This window comes from Sorex araneus, chromosome X (assembly GCF_027595985.1).
Source record: "Sorex araneus isolate mSorAra2 chromosome X, mSorAra2.pri, whole genome shotgun sequence".
NCBI lineage: Eukaryota > Metazoa > Chordata > Mammalia > Eulipotyphla > Soricidae > Sorex > Sorex araneus.
In genome coordinates, this window is record NC_073313.1 from 57,787,811 (window position 1) to 57,810,353 (window position 22,543).

At 47.2% G+C, this 22,543-nt stretch overlaps 3 protein-coding genes across 9 annotated transcripts in view; 2 read left to right on the forward strand and 1 right to left on the reverse strand.

The window, feature by feature from the left end:
- BRCC3 (BRCA1/BRCA2-containing complex subunit 3) overlaps nucleotides 1-297 on the reverse strand; it is a 48,861-nt gene extending 48,564 nt beyond the window's left edge. The window contains exon 1 of the mRNA XM_055120112.1: nucleotides 45-297. Coding sequence (XP_054976087.1) covers nucleotides 45-167 — 123 coding nt within the window. The 5' untranslated portion in view covers nucleotides 168-297. The remainder of the gene's footprint in view (nucleotides 1-44) is intronic.
- Nucleotides 298-429: 132 nt separating this feature from the next.
- CMC4 (C-X9-C motif containing 4) lies at nucleotides 430-13,603 on the forward strand. Of its 5 annotated transcripts, XM_055120109.1 has the most exons (4): nucleotides 5,345-5,362; nucleotides 5,455-5,556; nucleotides 7,054-7,121; nucleotides 13,247-13,603. In XM_055120109.1, the coding sequence occupies exons 3-4, from the start codon at nucleotides 7,064-7,066 to the stop codon at nucleotides 13,393-13,395; spliced, it is 207 nt and encodes a 68-aa protein (XP_054976084.1). In that variant the 5' UTR covers nucleotides 5,345-5,362; nucleotides 5,455-5,556; nucleotides 7,054-7,063; the 3' UTR covers nucleotides 13,396-13,603. The 5 variants fall into 5 exon arrangements, with proteins under 5 accessions (XP_054976081.1, XP_054976083.1, XP_054976086.1 ...); XM_055120106.1 differs by lacking the exons at nucleotides 5,345-5,362; nucleotides 5,455-5,556 and adding an exon at nucleotides 430-568; XM_055120108.1 differs by lacking the exons at nucleotides 5,345-5,362; nucleotides 5,455-5,556 and adding an exon at nucleotides 884-1,015.
- On the forward strand, nucleotides 435-7,081 carry MTCP1 (mature T cell proliferation 1). Of its 3 annotated transcripts, none has more exons than XM_055120105.1 (5): nucleotides 435-568; nucleotides 4,805-4,956; nucleotides 5,060-5,230; nucleotides 5,311-5,362; nucleotides 5,455-5,593. In XM_055120105.1, the coding sequence occupies exons 2-4, from the start codon at nucleotides 4,852-4,854 to the stop codon at nucleotides 5,356-5,358; spliced, it is 324 nt and encodes a 107-aa protein (XP_054976080.1). In that variant the 5' UTR covers nucleotides 435-568; nucleotides 4,805-4,851; the 3' UTR covers nucleotides 5,359-5,362; nucleotides 5,455-5,593. The 3 variants fall into 3 exon arrangements, 2 of the variants coding, with proteins under 2 accessions (XP_054976080.1, XP_054976079.1); XM_055120104.1 differs by lacking the exon at nucleotides 435-568 and adding an exon at nucleotides 878-1,015; XR_008627208.1 differs by lacking the exon at nucleotides 435-568 and adding an exon at nucleotides 7,054-7,081 and having other exon boundaries at nucleotides 3,584-4,956; nucleotides 5,455-5,556.
- Nucleotides 13,604-22,543: the final 8,940 nt, after the last annotated feature.

Sequence of the window (22,543 nt, forward strand, 5' to 3'; positions counted from 1 at the left end):
CGCGGGCGGGACGGGGGGCGCCGCGGCGAGCCCGGCGCGCTTACCTCCCCGATGCACAGCCCCATCACCTCCTCCTTCTCGGTGCTCAGGGCGTGGTTGAGACACACGAGGAAGGCGTCCGACTCCAGATGCACCGCCTGCACGGCCTGCGCCACCTGCAGCGCCATCTTGCCGGCCGGGGCGGGGCGAGGGGCGGCGCGGCGACCGGGGGCGGGCCGGGCGGCACCGGGGAGGCGGCGGGGAGGCGGCGCCGCGGGGCTCCGGGGCGCCCATCTTGCCCGCCCGCCGCGGCCTACGGCGCAGCCGGGCCCGCCGCGCCCCGAGTGGCCGCCAGGCGGCTCCGCCCCTGCCGCGCCGCGCCCGGGCGAGCCCAGCCCCCCGCCCCCCCCCCCTCAGCCCCGCAGCCCCGGCCCGGCCCGCTTCCGGCCCCGGCCCGCGCCGCCTCCCTCCGGTGCGGTGACCTCGGCCCGGCCGGCCTGGGCTGCACTGGCCCCGAGGGGGGAGCCCGCCAGGGTTAGCCTCGCTCTTCCCGAGGCGGATCAGTTAGGCCACGAAACGTTACATTCATGTGAGTAACCGCCTCGGAGGCACAGCCGTGTCGTAGGTGCCAAGTGTCACCCGTTAGCCAGGTCGCCGCCGCTCTCTAAAGCCGTGAGGTGGCCGTTTCCCCGCCGCCGGGAGGGAAGGGGGGCGCGGGGGCGGCGCCGCGTCGGCTCGGTGGGGTGCGGCGCAGCAGGTACCCAGACGCCCCGCGAGGCTCCCGGGGGCCCTAGAGACTCGGTGACACTCCCGGTCGGAGCGATGGCAGAAGCCGCGGGGAGAGCGCAGAGCTTCCGACTCCCAAGGTTACGAGTCGCACGCGGATTTTAAGGACGGTGTCGGAGTCCACGAACACCCCCGCCAGGCCGCCTCCGCAGCCCTGCGGTGTGGATGTGCGTTTGAGCTGGGTTTCTGTTTCCTGCGCACTTTGGAAGCCAGGCAGATATGGCAGTGCTGGCGAGGGAACTGTCCCGAGGTACTTCTTGAAGTTGATGCTTTGCTCTTTTCTCCCGAGTCAGTTCCAAGCCCGGTCTCCGCAAACACAGGGGACCCGCATCCCCCGCACCGTATGGGATACTGGCAGCCTCCTTGTTTCCCTAGTGCTGAAGGGGCCCAGCTTGCCTTGAGTAATTTAGAGAATCGTGAAGCTGGGGCGACAGTTCAAGAACGCACTCACATCGGACTCGGCCAGATGTGTCCCGGAGCTTACGTATTACAGCATATATTGTTTCCAGCAACTTTTGCCGGTTCCTGTGCCTGCTTGTCAGGGCCCAGGAGGGCTGTGTTTGCGGATGGGATGCTTTGAGTTGAGAGGGTCCTTTAGGCACCTTCAAGATGAAGACCACCCTTTCTTTGTTCCTGTTACTGATGTCACAGTCCGCAGTGGCATTCTCTAACCTTTAGCATGCCCATGGCAGCCTTTAACAGCACTAAGCCTTTGATTGCAGATGCAAAATAAAGCCATTGACCGACTCGATACACTTATGCAAGCCGCTCTCCTAAGCATTTCTATACCTCCTGTAACATAAGCTGTCTCGCCTTGCGATCAGACTGCAACATCCTAGCTAGAAGGGGTTGTGAACTTTATGACCAAGTTTTGTGGAGAAAAGTCTCTGATCTGAGAGGGAGCGTTAAAGTCTCTTTACAGGCTATAACTTGCCTGAGCTTGTCCTGTGCGAATATGCCCTAAGACTTGACCAGGGTCCCAGATTTCCTTGATCAGGGAAGTTTGGGGAGAGTACTCTAAGACTCCCCATAAAGAGCCAAGGTTCCTCTCCTACAGCTGGGACTCTGTGCGCTTTGATTTTAATCCCTCTCAGCCTTTGCTCTTTCTGCTGATGAGCTGCTTGCTTCATCCTCCTGGAAATTCCGTGTCCCTGATACTTGACTGTAGTTGCCTTTCTCGCGCCTTCCTACTCTCTGGGGTGGTGGTTTGCGGTGGTTTGTTCAAAGGCCTGTGGGTTACAGTAGCACATCACACTGCCTTTCTTCTCCGCTGAGCTTGTGATACAGTAACAAGCCATCACCTCCAATTGGTTTGCCCTCCATTCCCCTGCAATTATTTCCTTTTATGTCAGTTTGATCGATAAAATTTTGCTTTCCTTTCAAAACAAATCCAGATGTCGGTGTGCTCAGCTGTTGAGATGGTCCTGAAACTCTTAATGCTTGCTTTCTACTTATAAAATTATGTATTGATCTCACTTTTTTCTTTTTATATTTTTTTATTGAATCACAGTCAGACAACTGCAAAGTTGTTTGTGATCGGGTTTCAGTCATATAATGTTCCAAAACCTGTCCCATCACTAGTGTACATTTCCCACCACCAGTGTCCCCAGTTTCTCTCCAGCCCCTCCCCCTACCTGCCTCTGTGACAGGCACTTCTCTGTCTCTGTCTCTCTCTCTGTCTCACTCACTGGTTCACACTCTCCCTCCCTCTTCCCTCTCCCCCTCCCCCCCTTTTGGGAATTTTGGCTTGCAATACAGATACTAAAGGTGAAAGGGTATCATGAATATCCCTTTACCTGCTTTCCACACTCAGTTCTTGTCCAGAGTGATCATTTTTATTGTCATACTAGTCACTTCTATATCCTAACTGCCCTTTGCTCCACACACACTTGTGGCAAGTTTCCAACCATTGACCAGTCCTCCTGGTCCCTTTTCTTCCTGGCCTTGGATATTAGTCTCATACTAATTTTTATATCCTTCCCACGCACTTCTTTTTGTTTTGTACTCAATCCCAGATTTTAATGTGTTTTACTATTAAATTAGGATTTACTGGATGTTTATTTTTGCCCTTTCCAAGATCCTGGGCAGATAAGTAGAGAGAGTAAGAGGGAAATTGTCTGCCATAGAATTACGGGGGGTGGGTGGGACAAGGGGGGATACTGGGGGCATTGGTGGTGGAAATTGTACACTGGTTGAGGGATGGGTGTTCGATCATTGTATGACTGAAACTCAAACGTGAAAGTTTTCATGGTGATTCAATTAAAAAGAAGGGAAGGCAGAACAATTATACATGCTAAATGGAAAAATTGGCTTTGACAGTGTGGTTTTTTTTTTTTAATCTCACATCTAGTGAATCTGCCTATGCGGCCTTCTTCTCTTTCACCGCATTGTCTGAGTAGGTCTTGAGGCTTTTGTGCCAATTACTGTAGCACTCTGCTTTTGAGGAGCTTGTAGTGCCTCATTTAGGGGGAGACACAACTTAGAAGCTGAGCAGATACCCAAAACTCTTTATAAATCGAGTTCTGAGAGCACATCCACGCTAAATAATCCGAAGAAGCCTGAATTTGGAGAAGGCAGGCCCCTGTGCTTTGCTGCCGTAGTGCTGAGGTCAGCGGAGGCCTGGGGAAGCCTTAGGCCCCTGGAGAGCCCAAGGACATTGAGCTGGAAATGAGCCTGGTGCTGGGAGATAGTTTGTATCAAACGTGATGGGAGTGCTGCTTGTTGGAATGTAGGGAGTAACTCAAGAGGGAGAAAGCCAAGAGAACTTGGAGCTCTCGGTCTGCACGGACGAGGTGGAGATGCCATTGAGAGAAAGGAGCATTTGGGTAAGGAGAAAGGGGTCTGAAAGAAGGGGGTGCTCTAAGGCAGTGGCTCTCCAAGTGGCTTGCTCACGGGAATCACCTGAGCTGACTTAGCATGCCTGCAGATGGGGCTCCAGCCGCAGAATATTCTGCTATCAGGCCACGGTTGTGGTTTGGCCCTGACCGTATCACTAGGAATATCAGAGAAGAACTGTGAGAGCCCTCTGAGCCGTTCACAGGAGCATTTGGGAACAGGCTCCACTGTGCCCGACCCGGAGCCACTTGGGGCCAGTGCGCAGCCCAAGCATGATGCTCTGAGCAGTCACTAAGATCAGATCGCGGCTTCAGTCTCCACGGGCATTTCCTCCTGTCACTTTAAGGAAAGGAAAGGTTGGTGTGAGAGAAAGAAGGCAGTAGACTCAGCTGGCATGCAGGAGGACCTGGTTTCCACCCCCAGCAGTGCTATATACGTCTATACATGTGTGGTTCTGTTCCCCCTAACATGAAAGCCCCCTTCTGGAAATGCTCACCCGCTCTAATTAACCTTTCTAACTAACCTGATCTGTGTCGTTTGAACTTCATACAAGTTTTTAATATTAATTCAGAAAGCCATCCACAGGTGTCCACTTTCACATTTTTTTGAGCCCCACCTGGCAGTGCTCAGGGCTGACTCCTGGCAGGGCTCAGGGGACCATTTGGGGTCCCATAAATCAAACCCAGGCCAACTGCATGCAAGGCAAGGCAAACACCCTACCTGCTGTACTATCACTCCAGCCCCTTGTATCTCACCGTTTAAGATGGCAGCTGCTGCCTGGAAGTGGCTTTGCCCTAGAACCCTGGCATGCTCGTGTCTGTCATTTGCTTTCCTGCCTGAGTAGATGTGTTCATCGGCATACCTTGTGCTTATGGCTAAGTCCATGTTGTCAGAGGCTGCTTTGGGAACACAAACACAGACTATGGCCAGCTGCCTCCAGTTTGGTCCTACGTGGCTACAGAACTCGGCCGAACTCTCAGCGCTTCACAGTCCACAGTTAGCATTACCCGAGGCTCTGAGTATCACTCCAGTGTCTTGCAGGCAGCCTTGAGACGTTCTCAGTTCTATTTATGCTGTGCAGGAAAATATAGCCAAGGTTTGATTCTGGTTAGTGGCTGCTAGTACCAGATCACCTTGCTCACGAACTGGTGAGTTTCCTCAAAGCCAACAAGTCACACCTGTGTCCTGTGCGCGGGTGCTGCAGGCTTAGGTGGAGAAAAGCAGGGCTAGAATTGGAACCCACAGCCCAGGATGGCAGGAGAGGATGTGGGGGCTCCACCGGATCGCCTCTGGGTTCACCAAGAGGGCATCTACCGAGACGAATACCAGCGCACGTGGGTGGCCGTCGTGGAAGAGGTAACTCTCTGTTTTGCTTATTTATTGATTCTGCTTTCAAAGAGCTTGCTGTCCAGAATTAATGGTCTGAATCTGGTTTCATTTTTGATGATCTCTTTATTAGGAGACGGATGCCCTAAGGGCACGAGTCCAGCAAGTTCAGGTGCCCTTAGGTGACGCAGCTAGGCCAAGTCACCTCCTCACTTCCCAGCTACCTCTCATGTGGCAACTCTACCCCCACGAGCGCTACATGGATAACAACTCGCGCTTGTGGCAGATCCAGCATCACTTAATGGTACACATGTTGCTTGACCCTTTGCCTTTTATTGAGCTGCTCGTAGCAGAGTACTCTCTAAACTTTTCTTCTCCTGGCAGGTTAGGGGCGTACAGGAGCTGTTGCTTAAGCTTTTGCCTGATGATTAACCTGGTAGGTGTTTCTGTTTCTCCTTTCCACCACACCCCCATTCTTTTTCACTGGATTCTGCTGTGGTGAGTTTCACGATCTTTTTTCTTTTCCAGGGGCTGGGATTCTCAGAAGATATGCTCCTCTGTTCTGTTCAGTATATGGCAACTACTTCGTCCACCACTGCAGTTCACCCACCCGTGGGCCTTTGGGAGGGAGTAGGTTGACAAACTGTGCAAGGACACAGAAGTTTAGGAAGGGTCATGAAGAATACCGCCAGAGGCACTGCAGAGAGAGGGTTACACAGGTAGAAAGTGAGTCACAGAAGCACGTAGGCAGGAGCCCTAACTTGAAATTGACTCCTTCGGAGATTGCCATAGAATCTTTAATGGACATCATCAGCTGGAACTGGGGTCTGATGAAGCTCATAGAAGTCAGCACCTGCTACAGAACCGTTGCCCCATCACCAAGGACTTGGTACTGATTTCGAGAGAAGAGAGCAGCTCCTAGCAGCATCAACATCTGTGTGTCGCTTATTTGCCCTGCCACAATTCACCTGCCTTTCCTTCTCCCATCCTGTAAATATCCCGAGTTTTTGCTCCGGTGTTTCCCATCCTAGTACTGACCTAACTTGGACCTAAGGAGAACTTAGGGAGCTCTGGAAAAAAAAGTGATTTGAATTAACATTAGCTGCAAAGGCCCCTGGGCCTTTTTCCTTTCTGAAATCATGTCTTCAAAGTATTAGAAGTTGCTGATCAAAGTCATGGGCACTTAAATTCGTTTTCTGATTATAGTAACTTTCAAGAAGTTGGTTTCTGTAAGACTTCCAAAAACCATTTTTGCTGCTAAACCACACTTTTCTCAGGAAGTGTTGTTATTGCCGATTTCTAGAAAAGCATTTCCTACCTGATAGTTTCCTGAGTTAACATAGTCATAACAGTATATGTATATATTAAAAGTAAGCCTTGACTTAAAAGAAAAGCTCTTGGGAATAGTAGCTACCATATATTGCGTCCTGAGTGCTTTGCAGGCACTAGTTCTATGTATTTTCTCTATGGTTTTTCCTATTTAATCCCTCCATCAAGGCATTCAGGTAGGTGTGATCCCTATTTTACACGGGACTAATGATGAAAAAGGCACAGGGCATCGAATAATTTACCAGGATGGTTTTGTGAATGCAAAGCCAGACTGTAGGCAGGCACCTCGGACTATCGCTTTGCTTCTCTCACCCAGGGCTGCTTAAACCTTTTCCTTCTGAGTTCCTCTTTTTACAGGAGAAATGCAATACAGGCCAGCACTGCCAGAAATACATCAGATTTTTTCCATGGTTGATTTTGAGAAATTCGGGGGGTTGTTGCACATTCAAAAACCTTTTATTGTTCCCAAATTTTTGTGACCCCCCCACCCCGACATTCTATTGTGTGACCCCAGTATTTGGTCATGACCAACCGTTTAGGAAGCTAAACTCTGTTCGGGACCTCAGTGACATCCAGATGAGCAGAGTGAATTCACCTATTTTCCTAAGTGAATGAAATGGTTATGAGAAAGAAACGATTGGTCCTATGAATGGGATGGAGTTGTTTGTAATGTACATGTTTGCCAGCCAGTGTAAGGGCATACTGGTAGACTCAGGAAAATCTCAAGGGCTCAAAATCAAGAAGGGCTTTGAAGTCTTCATAGATAAAAGACAATAAAACTCCTTTCTCTTATTTTAGTTTTCTGGATATGCCGCAGAAGGATCCGTGCCAGAAGCAAGCCTGTGAAATACAGAAATGTTTACAAGGTAGTATGTTAAAAGCTTTTAATATATTTTTTACTTTTCCTGTGGACTAACTATGAGAGACAAATGCTTCTTTCTCAGAAAACTATGTTAACTCAGAATGTAATGCTTTGTGATTAATAATTTTCTCACTGTCATCAAATATAGTGGGGAAAAAAGTGATCTAAGCTTCAGGTTTGAAATCCTTGTTCATGAGAATCACCCAGAAAGCTTTTAAATATGTAAAAAGATTTTTTATAGAATTCAAGCTAGGGTCGGAGAGATGGTACAGTGGGAAGGGCTCTTGCCTTGCACACAGTGAACCCGGGTTCAATCCCAAACATCCTCCTGAGTACCATCAGGAGTAATTTCTGAGTGCAGAGCCAGGAGTAACCTCTGATCATTGCCTGGTATGACCCCTTGACTAAATAAAGACGTCAAGCTTTGAAAAAAAATGCCAAGGTAGGGAAATCCACTCATAGTAATTAACACAGTATCACTGTATTACTGTCATCCCATTCATCGATTTGCTCAAGCGGGCGCGAATAACATCTCCATTTATCCCTGTAGCGTGCTAGTGTAACCCAATGGTTTATTGGGGGCTCTTTCAGGATCAGGGAAATGAGGACCATTGTTGTTACTGTTTTTGACTGTCGAGTACGCCATGGATAGCTTGTCAGGCTCTGCCGTGAGGAAGGGATACTTTCAGTAGCTTGCTGGGCTCTCTGGGCTCTCCTTGAGGGACGGAGGTTTTTGGGGCAGCCTTTATCGCCTTCACAGGTGTTCCCAGTCTACTGAATGTAAGCTTTTGGTCAACTGCATGTTGTAACAATTTGCACTCTGAAGAACACGCACCTGCCTGCGTCTCTGGGCAGATAAGGTTGATGGAGTGCGCACGGAGGTTTTTGAGCAGCTGGCAGAGCAGGACCCTATTGAGGAGGGTCTGTGCCAGGTCACCCAGTAGTTGGCTGACAGCACCCCACAGTGGATGAGCCACTACATGCACTGCTGCCACGTCTCTATGTCCGACTTCGCTGCAATTCGGCCGGCTGAGGCAGGTGGCGACGCTATGGCCGCCACCATGGTTTTTCTGTGCCCTGCCAATACCATTCTGTCCGAATCTTGCAAAACATCTGGCGATGTCAATCAGGAATCACACATAGAGTTCCAGTAGGGATCACACATAGAGTTCCATGCCTGGCGTGCTGAGCCGCGCATTGTCTAAGGTGAGACAGTGAGCCTGGTTTGGGAGAGCGCGAGGGTTCGGGCGGTGTCAGTGCCTTCTTGCCTCCAATCAAATATAGTGCGGTAATTATGGAAAATGAGTAGGGAGTGTCTTATGATGTGTCGCAGCCGAGCAGTTTAAGAATATATTCACTCATAGGAGCTGGAGTGATAGCACAGCGGGACTCCCAACACAACCTCTTTATCCACTCATCTGTCCTTGAACATTTAGGTGTTCCAAATCCTGACCATTGTCCTTTGCTCTGCAATGAACCAATGAACTTAAGTGGCCACATATCTTTTTGAATAAATGTTTCTGGGGTAGAAACCCAAGTAGTGGAATTGTCATGTAGGAGTTCTTTTTATAGAAGTGTCCATACTGTTTTTCCATAGACGAGGAACCAGATCACCAGATCGCATTCCCACCAGTAGTCCAGCAGTGAATGAGGTGTTTTTTTTTTACCGTGTACCCCCTTCCAATATTGTTTGTGTGATCTTTTTGATATGTGCAGTTTTCATTGGTATGAGATGACATCACATTGTGCTCTGATTTGCATTTCCCTGATAGTAAGTGATGAGGGACATGTTTACATATACCTCCTGGCTGTCTAGATGTTCTTTTCGGAGAAGTGTCTATTTATTCCCTCTCCCCATTTTCGATGGGGTTATTTTGTTATTGTGAGCTTTGTGAGTGCTTTATATAGCTTGGATATTAGCCCCTAATCTGATGTGCAAATATTTTCTCCCATTTAGTACAGAGTCCTTTTTACTTTTTTTTTTTTTGCCATGTAAAGCACTTAGTTTGAAGTATCATTTGCTTATTTCTGCTCTTGTTCCTTGCTAACAGAATCAAATCATTGACGATGCCACCAAGGTCCATATCCTATAAGAATTTTGCATGTGTTTTCCTCAATGTATCTACGGATTCTAATTTTGAGGTTGTTGGTGGACTTTGAAATAACGTTTATGTATGACATGAGATAGGAAGCTATTTCCTTTTCTGCATATTTGTTGAAAAGGCTTTCCTGCTCTACTCCATGTATCCAGCTCCTTTGTCATAAGTTAACTGTCCAGAGATCTGAAGGTTCATCTCTGGGACCTCAGTTTTAACTAATTCTTTGCTCAATCTGTCCTTATTCCAGTACCAGACACTTTTGATTATTACAGCTTTACAATCTAATTTACAGTGAGGAAATGCAATACCTTTCAACTTCTTTTTTTCTTAGAATGGCTTTGACTGTTCAAGTAGTTTTATGATTCCATACAAATATATTAGTATTCTAAGCCCTTGAAGAATGCCATCAGAATTTTTATGAGGATTATGTTGAATCTGTATAATAGTTTGGGTAAGGGGTAAGAATAGTCATTTGGACAATGTTAATTCCTCTAATTCATGAACATGGGCTATTTTTTCATTTCCTGGAATTCTCTATTTCTTTGAATAGTGATTTATAGGTCTTTCAGTAGTGATTTATATCTCGATGCATGTCACATCTTTCATTAAGTTGATTAAAGTTCTGTCAAAGAAACCAAAACTAGGATCCTGGAGCAATAGCACAAGAGGTTGCCTATGGCTGCTGTCCCACCTGGGACCCTGCACCAATTTTAGTCCCTTTAGCAATGCCAGAGTGCACTCGAGTGCAGAGCCAGAAAGAGCCCCTGAGCACTGCAGGGTGTGGCTCCCCAAAAGAAAGAAAAAGAATAAAACTAGTCCCACAATCTTTTTTGTTTCTTCCAACACTTGTCATGCCTGAGTTCCTGGGGAGCAGGTTCTAGCGGCTGAGGTTGCTCTGGGGAAACAGACTGGTACCCAAACCTCAGTAATGACCTTTCTCTTTGGCTTCAATGTTTTCCTGACCTTTTTCCTTCAGAGGTTCTTTACTTTTTTTTTTTTATTTTCAACAATGCCAACAGTGTGCCGGATAACATAGTAGTCTATACCCTTTCTGCCATGGGAACTTGTGTGGGGCTTTCCCTTTGCACACTGCCCATTCCTTGTATGTCTTCAGCATCGCCTCTCTTACAGATGTGCATATATGTAGCCCAGAGAACGACTCCCTGTTCCCTGAAAGGTCCAGAGAACATAGAGCAGTGCCTCTCCTCTGGGTTGGTCATTTGGGCAGTTTACCAGAAGGGTGACAGTTCCTGCCAAAAGGATGATTATCTCACTTTTTTAAAGCCACCAGTTTAGATTAGGATGTAAAAATTCAGTTCTATGGTTGGAATTCAGGCTGCCAAAGTCAGCAAGTAATTCATTGACGCAAAAAGGAATTTTGTTTCTTTTTATTTTATCGTGGGGGCCCACCAGCAGTACTCAGGCGCTGCTCTCAGCCCATTTTCTGGGATTTGAGCCTAGTGGTGCTTGGGAAGCCATTGGGTCCCTGGGCTCATGTCTGGGCCTCCTGCCTGCACAGCATGTGGCCTTTTATGCCATCTCCCTGGCCCTGCAGAACTGAATTGCCACTGAAGCATAGTTGATATGATCTGTCCATTCGATTTTTAAATTAGCTGATAAGGCTGACCGGATACAACAGGATTTTTTTTGAGAGTTGAGGTAACTCCTTGCTCTGCACCCAGGCATCACTCCTGGTGGAGCTTGGGGAACTATATGAGATGCTGGGGATAGAACCTGGGATTTCCCTATGCTCTGTATTATCTCTCCAGCCCCACAATTAAAAACGATTCAGAGAAGAACAAATAGAAAAAACTACCACGCTATCTGAATTTGAAATCTTGCCTTTCTAAAACAATAATTCTGTTATTAAAGATGGATGCCCATGAGAATAAAGAAAGGCAGGAAAGGGGGGCTGGAGTGATAGCACAGCGGGTAATGCATTTGCCTTGCACATGGCTGTCCCAGGTTCGAGTCCCAGCATCCCATATGGTCCCCTGAGCACCGCCAGGGGTAATTCCTGAGTGCAGAACCAGGAGTAACCCCTGTGCATTGCCAGGTGTGACCCAAAAAGAAAAAAAAAGCAAGAAAGAAAAATACTCAAAATTCACCCCAAAGAAAGCCTGTTTGTATGTTTTCTTAGACTTTTATATTTTGTTCATAACTTCTCATTTTATGTTATAATCAGTATCAGTATTTTATAAAATACTTTAGAGTCATCTAAAATGTTAGTGTATAATCATATGCCATTTGAGTCATACTTTTCTTCCTTTCCTACCACTCTATGAAAAAAATATTTTATACAGTTGGGGTTTTCTCCCAAATAAATTCTTAGCCAGATTTGAAGTAGTCATGCATGGTTAAGGAGAAAAAAGGATCAAGTTAGGGTGAATAAATGGGTGTTGGAACATTGTATGACTGAAACGCAGTCATGAATAACTTTGTAACTGTGTAATTGTGTATCTCCTGATTATTCAATAAAAGAAAATATTTAGCCTCTGGGTTACCTGTTCTCCAGAGATTAAACAAAGAATAAAATTAGAACTGTTTATAATCCCTGGACTACAGTATAGGAAGCCTAGAAGGACTACTATGAGTGCTCCCTGGATGAGAAACACAGCTACAAGGGCTATATTTATTTTGCTTGGGTGGAGGCACACCCAGCAATACTCAGGAGTTACTCCTGGCGGGGTCAGCTGCATGCAGGTTGAGTACCCTACCTCCTGTAGTATCTCTCCAAGCCCAGGACTTAAAACAGGTTAATCCTTTCATTCCTGGGCTGGAGCGATAGCACAGCAGGTAGGGCGTTTGCCTTGCACGCGGCCGACCCGGGTTCAAATCCCAGCATCCCATATGGTCCCCTGAGCACAGCCAGGGGTAATTCCTGAGTGCAAAGCCAGGAGTAACCCCTGTGCATCACCAGGTGTGACCCAAAAAGCAAAAAAAAAAAATCCTTTCATTCCTGAGGTAGTTGCAACTATGACCCATCATATAGATAGCAAATTGACACAGAAGTTATGTAACCTTCCCAGATTCACATCATTTGTAAGGTACAGCGAGGATCTGAACCTCTTTGGTCCACTTTCTAACCTACACACAACTAGACTCTTTGAAGTCAGATTTGCTCTTCCTATCGCTGGGTAATACCCTTGATTCAGCACTGGGGCTTCAGATCAGCTGCAGCCCGCCCACACCTTTATGTCAAAGCCTCTTTGATTTAAATTCTAAGTGTAATGGGAGATCTGCAGTTGTTTTCTGTAAAGCTCATAAAGGAAATTAATTTTAGATTTGGGAGGTTATTGTGGTTTACTTGTACACTATTTGGTTATGTTTATAACCCTTTTAACATGTAAAACCCAGGGCCTGTAGAGGGGCTCAATGGGCTTAGCACTTCTTTGCAGGCAGAAGGCCCTGGTTTGCTCCCTGACACCATGTGGTCCACCAGGAGTGACATCCTAGTACAGAGCCAGGAGTAGCCCTGAGTACCTCTAAGTATGGCCACCAAACCAAGATAAATAAAATAAAAAAACTGGTGATAGTATGGCTTAGTGGTACAGTGCTGCTGCTTGCTTGTTCAATTCCCAGCACTCCAGGTGTGGTCCAAAGATGAACCAAAAACATTTTAAGTGAAATCTGTTCTTAACTCCCAACTGTACAAAGGAGTTGAATTTGACCCAAGGCTACTGTTTGCCAATTCCTGAAGTGCAGACTGGGTAGGGAAGGCCCCATAGTCACCTCTGACTGTATACAAAATCATAGGCATGTTCTACAGTTTTTTACTAACAAACCTAATCAACAAAAGGGGTAGGTGACTGGGAAACCAAAAGGGGGGTGTTAAAGACCAATGCAGCTGAGCTGCTAATGCATCCTGAACTGAAAAGAATTAGTCCTCCAAAGGAGCCTCTCAAGTGATCTCTAAGTCAAAAGCTCCAGTGTGTAGATGAGGAAAGTGAACAGAAGTGGGAGGTGCTGGTCTCAATTTACGATGTCTCAGTCCTGTGAGCTCCTCAGCAAGGTTGCCTCTCTCTTTCAGCCAACAACTACATGGAGGCAAAGTGTCAGTCTGTCATCCAGGAACTGCGCAAGTGCTGTGCACGGTACCCCAAGGGAAGATCACTCGTCTGTTCAGGATTCGAAAAAGAAGAGGAAGAAAAGCTGGCGCTGAAGTCCAAATCCAAGTAAAGTTCTGCTGAGAAGTTAAAATGCTGCTCTACATGTCCACCAAGCAAGCATTATTTCTCCTCTTACTCAGGCCAAGTAGCAGCAAAGATCAAATAAAAAAAAGTTAACTCTAAAAATTAATGAATATGCCATCCTTGCAGAACAAAAACAAATATGTAGAATGTAAAAAAAATGGGCTGCTAAAATAAACCTGTTAATTGAAAATGTTTGATTTGGTACTTATGATACTGTGCTTCACAATAGGAAATACCCTATCTGGTCTCCCATTTTTTGTTTGGGAGCTGTATCCAGCAGTGCTCAGGGATCACTCCTGGTAGGGCTCAGGGGACTGTATTGGATGCCAGGGATCAAACTCTGGGTCTGCTGCATGCAAGGCAAATGCCCTACCTGCTGTATTCTGACCCCTGGCATCTCCTCAGCAGTCAGAGTGTTTGCAGTATCTGTTGTATTGAAGGGCTTGTGGAAAGCCTCTCACTGTAATAGCAAAGTGGGCCGCCAAGGGGGACCGATGGTGTGAACAGGTTGGTGCTGTCAGCCCCTGTGTGCCTGGGCCTCTTGTAGTGAGCAGGAGGAGACTGAGCTTTTGTCAGTGGTCAGTGATTTGCTCAGTCATGCCTGGGTAGTGCTGCCACTATAGAAACCCCAAAGGACATATCTGGAGAGTTTGAAGATTGATGAACCAAAACACACATACTTGCCTGAATCACCAAAGTTCCTTGGGGACAGTTCCAGCTTGTGGACTCTCCCAGCCACACTCCTTCACTGGCTGCTTACATGTGTCCTTTAGGACCCAATACAATAAATAGGAGTGGTTGTTTTTGTTTTGTTTTTTGGGTCACACCCGGCGATGCACAGGGGTTACAGGGCTCTACACTCAGGAATTACCCCTGGTGGTGCTCAGGGGACCATACAGGATGCTGGGAATTGAACCAGGTCGGCCGCATACAAGGCAAATGCCCTATCCGCTGTGCTATCGCTCCAGCCCCAACAGCAGTGTTTAAGCAAGTGTTGTTCTCGTGAGTTCTGTGAGCCTCTAACAAACCTGAAAGGCAGTAGGGAACCTCTGAGTGACTGCTAAGTCCTCAACATAAAGTCAGCAGTAAACCAGGAGTTCAAATGAAGTCAGTGTTTACTATCAATCATGAGTGCCCTTCTCCGTGGTGCTTGGGGACCCAGGGAGCACTGCCAGTGGTACTCAAGCCCACTGCTCTGCCTGACGGTTTAATACTCAGGTCTGGCTGTGCAGCAGTGCGGGGGATGCCGAGGCTTTAACTTGGGACCGTGTGCAAGTATAAGCTAGGCGTGCCTTCTTGCCTCTTGGCTTTCTTTCGCCCTGTTTTCTCATCAGCCTAGTGAAACATGAATTAAGTAGCACTGGGGGGATGTCTCAAAGGGCTGCAGTGCAGGATTTACCCACAGGAGCCCCCAGCTCCAGTCTCAAGGTACCACATGCACCAACAGGTGTGACACAAAAACCAAAAATTGCAAAGTGACAGTATTTGCAGAACTTCTGAAGAGTTGGCCAGAAGCACAGGAAACAACCTGGGTTTGTGTTTGTTGGCCCACTGGGAGTTGACACAACCCTTGTTTATGTGAATGGTGTCAGAGGTGAATTCGATTAGAATACCCAGGCAGTGTCCACTGGTAACTGGGAAGTTGTTCAGTGTTGGAAAAAAATCAGATGAGATGAATATTTAGACTAACGAATAATATTTACACTAGAGAAAAATGAATCTTTAGATTGTGACTGGCATTTCATGAACCTAAAGCCAAATGACATGTTAGGTTGAAAGAACTCTCCCCTGCCCATGCCATGTCACAATAGACACCTTTCTGGATTATTTGCTGGACTATCTAAAAGGCTCCTCTAACCTCATCCCATGCTTAAGCATTTCTTGAAACTCAAGGCAAAGTGGCTTGCTTTCTGCTTTTGTACCTCACTACAGTGCCAAGCCAGAAGGCACTTACTGTTTAACAAGGTTCCACAGCCATGATGCAGCTGGCTCACTGGTAGAACACAGGTTTAGACTGTGAAGCCCAGGGTTAAATTCCTGCCATCAAAAAACAAAGCTCCGGGGCCAGAGCGATAGCACAGCGGGTAGGGCGTTTGCCTTGCACGCGGCGGCCGACCCGGGTTCGATCCCCGGCATCCCATATGGTCCCCCAAGCATTGCCAGGAGCAATTCCTGAGTGCAAACCCAGGAGTAACCCCTGAGCATCGCTGGGTGTGACCCAAAAAGCAAAAAAACAAAAAAAAAACCAAAAAAAAAAAAAACCAAAGCTCCACTGGGAGCCACAGAATTACAATTCTTAGATGGTTTATCCTTTATATAATTCACTAGCACTATCACTATCGTTGATCGTCGATTTGTTCGAGCGGGCTCAGTAACGTCTCCATTTGTCCTAGCTCTGAGATTTTAGCAGCTTCTCTTTACTCGTCCTTCCCAACAGTGCTGCATTAGAGGCTCTTTCATGGTCAGGAGAATGAGACCCATCATTGTTACTGTATTTGGCATATGAATACGCCATGGGGCACTTGCCAGGCTCTCCCGTGTGGGCAGAAAAACTCTTGGTAGCTTGCCAGGTTCTCCAAAAGGGAGAACTAGGCTATAAGATGTTGGCAGACGAACCCAGGTATGCGGGACCCGGGGCTCAGAACTCCCAACACTTGAATCGAGACGGCCCCTTCCGCCCAGATCCCCCATTTCCCAGTAGCTAGGCAGTCACACCCAGAAACTGCCCCCGGCACCATGTAATCCCATCAACAGCCAACATCCAGAGACTGTAAAACCAAGCTCCTGGAAGAGAGCAACGCAGTCTCTTGCCCCCAAGCCTGGCTGTCTTCATCGGGGGCCCCTGGGGGGGGGTAGAATCCTTTGCATAATTAAAAAACAATTTCAACTGTGTAATCTTAAATATCTAAATGACTTTATTCCATTTTAACAATTCATGAACCTAATGGGTAAAAAGGATCTAAGGAGTTGTACAAAATGGAAGCTTTCTAGGTGCCGGAGATAATACAGGGGGAAAGTACTGGCCTTGCACATGATCAACTCTGATTCCATTCCTAGCACGACATATGGTCCTCCAAGTACCATGTGTCCTTGCTGGATGTAACCCTAACCCATCATTTACGGATAAAAAGGAAATGTAGAGGTGATGGGAATATATTCCACATCCTTCTGGATTCTTTGGTGTCCTGTGATTAACATTAGACAGCTGGAGAAAACTACAAGTTGAGTACAACACGGAGAATGTAGAATCTACACGGCATAAATCTGGAAGTCAATGGGGCATGGCTAATGTGGCACAGTGCTGGAGCACATGGCCCCAAGCGGTCTCCACAACAGAAATAAAGTCAGTGAGGCTGCATATCCTCACCCGGGGCTATGAGGACACTCCTATGAACATTAGATTAATCTTGGTCCATTTGCCCTGCCCTATAGGCAGGTTTTTCTGACAGGCTATTTCTGGTTTAAAGGAAAAATCCTAATTCTGGTAATGCCCCTTCCATTCTCGTGCTTCTAAGTAGTTAAAGGAGGGGTCTTAGTCTATCCTGCGTGTCCAGAGCACTGGCTGAGCCTAACCCTAAGAAGGGCCGCATCTTAGGAAGGGCTGTCCCAACAACCTGGGGAAGCCTGTGCTCCAGTTTGAAGAAAATGGGGTCACCTCCCTTCAGGGAACAGGAGCTCTTCTGGCAGATCATCTGACCTGGAACTTCCAGTCTGACTGGACTGTCAAGTGAGGCTTAGCACAGTGAGTCCATCTGAGGGCTGCTCTCTCTCCTTTTAAACAACATCCTTCAAATCAAAACCTCTCACATGGCTGTCCTGATGTTACTGCAAGACTGCTGAAGAGGGCTGTTCACAGTGCTCAGGCACTTAGGAGGAGGGTCTCAGTATCGAACAGGCTATTCACTTTCCTCAAACAGGCACTTGGACATCAACCATGTCCCCACTCACACTTCAGGGAAGGCTGAGCAAGAGCATCAGCAGACTCTGGCAGTTTCCATGTGTGGCTCCCAGAGTTCTCCCAGTTCAGGAGACCAGAAGTCCAAGATGAATCACACCAAGTGTGGGTGAGGACCCATGCCTGGCTCCTGACCTGTCACAAGCTGGCATGAGAGGAAGCTCTCTGGGATCACTCTTCCAGGGGCTGCACCCTCCTGCCCACCCTCAAGCTTACAGCTCCTGGTACCATCACCTGGGGGAGGTTTCAACACGTGGCTGGCAGGCTGTTATCATCACAGTCCCTGACAGGGGTACTTCCTCAACTCTTGAGTCTGGCAAGAGCACAGGGGGTTAAGAAGCCTGCCTTGCATGCAGCTTACCCAGTTTCATCCGTGACACTGCATATGGTCCCCTGACCACCACCAGATGTGACCCTTGAGCTCCGCTGGGTGTGCCCCCCAAGCACCACTAAGTTCCTATGAATGAGCTAATTCTTGATGTACAAATACCACTATTATCTGAGATGAAAGGCTTTTTTAAATATTGAGGCCACATCCGGCAGTGCTCAGAGGTAATTCCTGGCTGTGCATTCAGGATTTGTTCCTGGTGGTGCTTGGGGGACCATATGGGATGCTGGGATCAATCCTAGGGTGGCCATGTGCAAGGCAAGTGCCCTGCCCACTGTCCTATCGCTCCAGTCCCAATGAATGGCTCTTTAAAGCTGTTTCTCAGTCTTCTTCAGACCGTGATCCCCTTCTGCCCTTGTTTCCTTCCAGTGACCACATGTCCTATCATCTGGCCCTCGAGTCTCAGGCTGTGGGCCCCTACTTATGCGATTTTCACCCGGGGTTCCCTTGCAATATTCTAAAGTCCTATGGCTCCCCAGTAGAGAAACTCTGCTTTAAAGCAGTACTCTCCAAAGTGTTTCCAGGAATTGCAGGTAATGTGGTAAAAGGTTTCCGTGATAAGTATGCTCAAGGCTTTCTTTCCTATGACATTTCAAAGCTTGTCATTCAGTGCATTCGAATTAGGATCTTGGTGGACAGGATGACTGGAGCTCTTTCTGAAGGTGCACCCAACAGCTACATTGCAACCATCAGCTCAAGTTTACTCAAAGTTAATGTTCTCAAGAGACTCATAGTAACACATCTTTGACACATTTGGTAAAGGTAGTGAATTTTGATTAAATCATGTAAATGAATTGTGAACAGCAAAACTTCATAGAACACTTTGTAACTAGGATTACACCACATACCATCTAAATGACACTAATAATGTCAATGCTGACTGCTTAGAAACATTGGAAGCATACTGCAAAGTCGGTGGCTCTGGTGTGAGTGGCAGAGTACACAATTTGCTTATATGGGCACTAGCTGTGGTTCCCAGCTGACTAGGACTGGAATCCCCCAGCACTGCAGCAACCACCACAAACACACCACAGACTGCCCCACAGCACTGCAGTTACATCAGTGTCTCGGAGTCTCAAGAATCACCGCTGTCACTCAACAGCACAGCTTTTCTTTTTCATTGTTTTTTTGGGGCCATACCTGGTGGTATTCAGAGGTTACTCCTGGCTCTGCACTCAGGAATCACTCTTGGTGGGCTTAGGGAACTGTATGGAATGCTGGTGTTCAAACCCAGGTTGGCCATCTGCAAGTATACTACCTGCTGTGCTCTCTCTGGCTCCAAAAATAACTTTTTTTTTTTGCTTTTTGGGTCACACCTGGCGATGCACAGGGGTTACTCCTGGCTCTGCACTCAGGAATTAATCCTGGCAGTGCTCAGGGGACCATATGGGATATTGGGATTTGAACCCGGGTCGGCCGCGTGCAAGGCAAACGCCCTACCCACTGTGCTATCACTCCAGCCCTGAAAATAACATTTCTTACTGTTTTGAATTTATGGAATTCATTGGCCAACTTTCCAGCTTCATAAACACATACGGGAACCACACAGCGGCTCTTAGAAAACAGTGCTTTTGGGGCCAGAGAATAAGGCATTTGCCATGCACACAGCTGTGAACAGGACAATGTTTTTTCCACCAACTGCTTCCCCATCCAGTAAAGAAAAACCATGCTCTTAAATTCATGCTTTCATAATAGGAACTGTCACCATCCAATGGGAACTGTCACCATCCAATGTGAGCCACACCAATGGTGGCCTCTTTTCTAGGAAATCCAGTTCCAAAGAGGATCTGCTTTGTCTGATTCTTCAGGTCACATCAGTATTGCAAAGTTATTAAAGCAATGCCAACCCTGGACTTCCGGACAAAGGAAGCACATAATTTGATGACGCAGAAAAGGCAGAATTGCAGTCAGGGTCCAAATCTGGCCTTCCATGAGTTTCCCTCAGAGAACAAACTAATCATTGTGAAACAGTAATGATCCTCAAAACTATCATCTCCATCCCTACACAGTAACTCTCTGCTGGGAAATAATAGGGCTAGAAAGCTAGGACAGGGATTATGGTGCTGGTCCAGCATACCACTGACCTTGGTTTGATCCCTTGCACCACACAAGATCCCTGAGCAGAGCCAGAGATATAGTACCTGAGCACTGCTGGCTATGGCTCAATACTCCCTGTCCAATAAATAGCCTCGCCATGAGCAATCCCTAAGCACAGAACAAGGAGTAGAACCTGAGCAGTGCCAAGTATGGCCCAACAACCCCATTTAAAAAAAAAAAAAACGAACACTTCCCAAAATATAAAAGAGGTTTTGAATCAGAGCTGAAGCATTAGCCTTGCCTATGTTTCTGGTAAAGAACAAAGGATATGGGGAGATCATTCTTACAACAGTTAACTGTGGAGTTAACTATGGAGCCTTCCAACCACAAGCATGCAACCGAAGGGTATTGGCTGGAGTGAAGTCCAGTTCACCAAATCAAGGCTTCCACTGCACCCAAGGCTGAATGGTGAGATGGTAGCCAATCATGGACCCAGTCAGAGAAACACTAGAGGGATAGCATCTATGCTACCAGTGGGCAGGTGAGAACTGTGTTTGCACTATGCAAGTGAAGCCCAGTGGGCTAGAAGACCCCAATGCAGTCACATCTCCCCAGGAAGGGGCACCAGTGCAGATGTTAGGTATGTGTGTGTCCCCTCCTGCAAGCATCTCCAGGTGCAGAGCCACAGGCTCCCTGAAGTATTTCTGGTGATCCTCACACTGAAATTCTGGGTCCCCTGAGACCAAAGATAATGCTGAAACACAGTTTCTTCTGCACCAACAGACCAACAAAGCTCAATCCCCAGATGAACCAAGAACTCCTCTTCCAAAAGCCCTTCCTGAAACAGAGAGCTAGTTCACTTAGTGGCTGGGAACTGCAGAGACAAGTGCCTTCCCACAGACCTCGCTGCTCACATAAAATGATGCATTCCTGGCAGCAGCCAGCTGGGGATAAACTTCACCTATGGGAGGAACCTGTAGATGTCACTACACTCAATATTCTAATCCACCCTTTTAAAGATGTGTAGACTAACCTGCTGATCTCTGCTGGCATCACCAGAAACGACAGGACAAGGAGATGGTGAGAAGACAAATGACTTCACTCTACTCGGGAGGCACTGTGCCTCACCTATTGTCACTTGCAGCTGCCCAAAAGGACACGGCACAGCTTTATGTTCCCAGTGTTTTGATTGAGTGACATGGGTAGTCAAGCGGCTGAAGCCCTGAATACTACAGACAGCATAAGCCAGGGGCAGGAAGGCTGGCAGACAGGGAACTAGGTCTTCAGTAAGCAACTGCATGTTACCCTCCATCCAGGGACCGTTAATACTAAAAGCCACGGAGGCTGGAATAGAGCACAGCAGTTTCATTCCCGGCACTACATGGTGCCTCGACCATCACAGGGTGCAGCATAAGGGCCCACAGCACCACTGGGGTTGGTATCCCCATCCCTAACACTACAGGGTCCCAGCAGAACCACCACCTCGGCCGGCCAGCAGAGAATCATCAGACAGGCTCCCTGAAAAAAAGATGGAAAGAGCAGTGACAGATCAACTGAACACTATCAAACCTTCAATGGATTTTCATTCAACCTGTGAAACACTGGAGACAAGGAAATTTGCAACACTGACCATTTATCTGTTACTAAAGAAATATTACTGTTTGTATAACAGGGTATTTGTGTTTTCCAAAAATGAGCTTAAAAGGATTAAATGAGGGGCTGGAGCGATAGCACAGCGGGTAGGGCGTTTGCCTTGCACGTGGCCGACCCGGGTTCGAATCCCAGCATCCCATATGGTCCCCCGAGCACACCCAGGGGTGATTCCTGAGTGCATGAGCCAGGAGTGACCCCTGTGCATCACCCGGTGTGACCCAAAAAGCAAAAAAAAAAAAAAAAAAAAAGGATTAAATGATCCATATGGTATATCAAAATTGATAAACAAGGTGTAATATTCATTGAAGGTTGATGATGGACACATGGAGGCCAGTGCTCTACTTTTGTCTGATCAAAAAAAGAATCAAAATCCTGACAGGAAAATCACTTCTGTTATTGTTAACTGGAGGGTTCATACAAATTGCAAGTAAAATAACTTACATTGCCTTTAAAATAGTAGCACTATCTGTAGCACTGTCATCCCATTGTTCATCAATTTGCTCGAGAGGGCACCAATAATGTCTCCATTGTGACTTGATTTTTTTGTTTTTTTTTGCTTTTTTGGGGGGGGGTCACACCCAACGATGCTCAGTGGTTCCTCCTGGCTCTGCACTCAGGAATTACGCCTGGCCATGCTCAGGGGACCATATGGGTTGCTGGGAATCGAACCCGGGTTGGCTGCTTGCAAGGCAAACGCCCTACCCGCTGTGCTATCGCTCCAGCCCCCACATTGTGAGACCTGTTATTACTGTTTTTGGCATATCGAATATGCCACAGGTAGCTTGCCAGGCTCTGCCTTGAGGGGCGGGATACTCTCGGTAGCTTGCTAGGCTCTCCAAGAGGGATGAAGGAATCGAACCTGGGTCAGCCGCATGCTAGGCAAATGCCCTACTCACTGTGCTATCAACTCCAGTCCAAAATAGTAATATAATGAGAAAAAATGCGAATAGACAAATTCTAAAAGAAAGCCCTACACATTCATGTCTTACACATTCATTGATAGCTACTCATTCCAAACTCAATACAAGCAAAGACATACATTTTCAACAGAGGCCTTAAGACCATGCCTTTTGCATGAGATTGTCTTTGATTCTGTTCCCA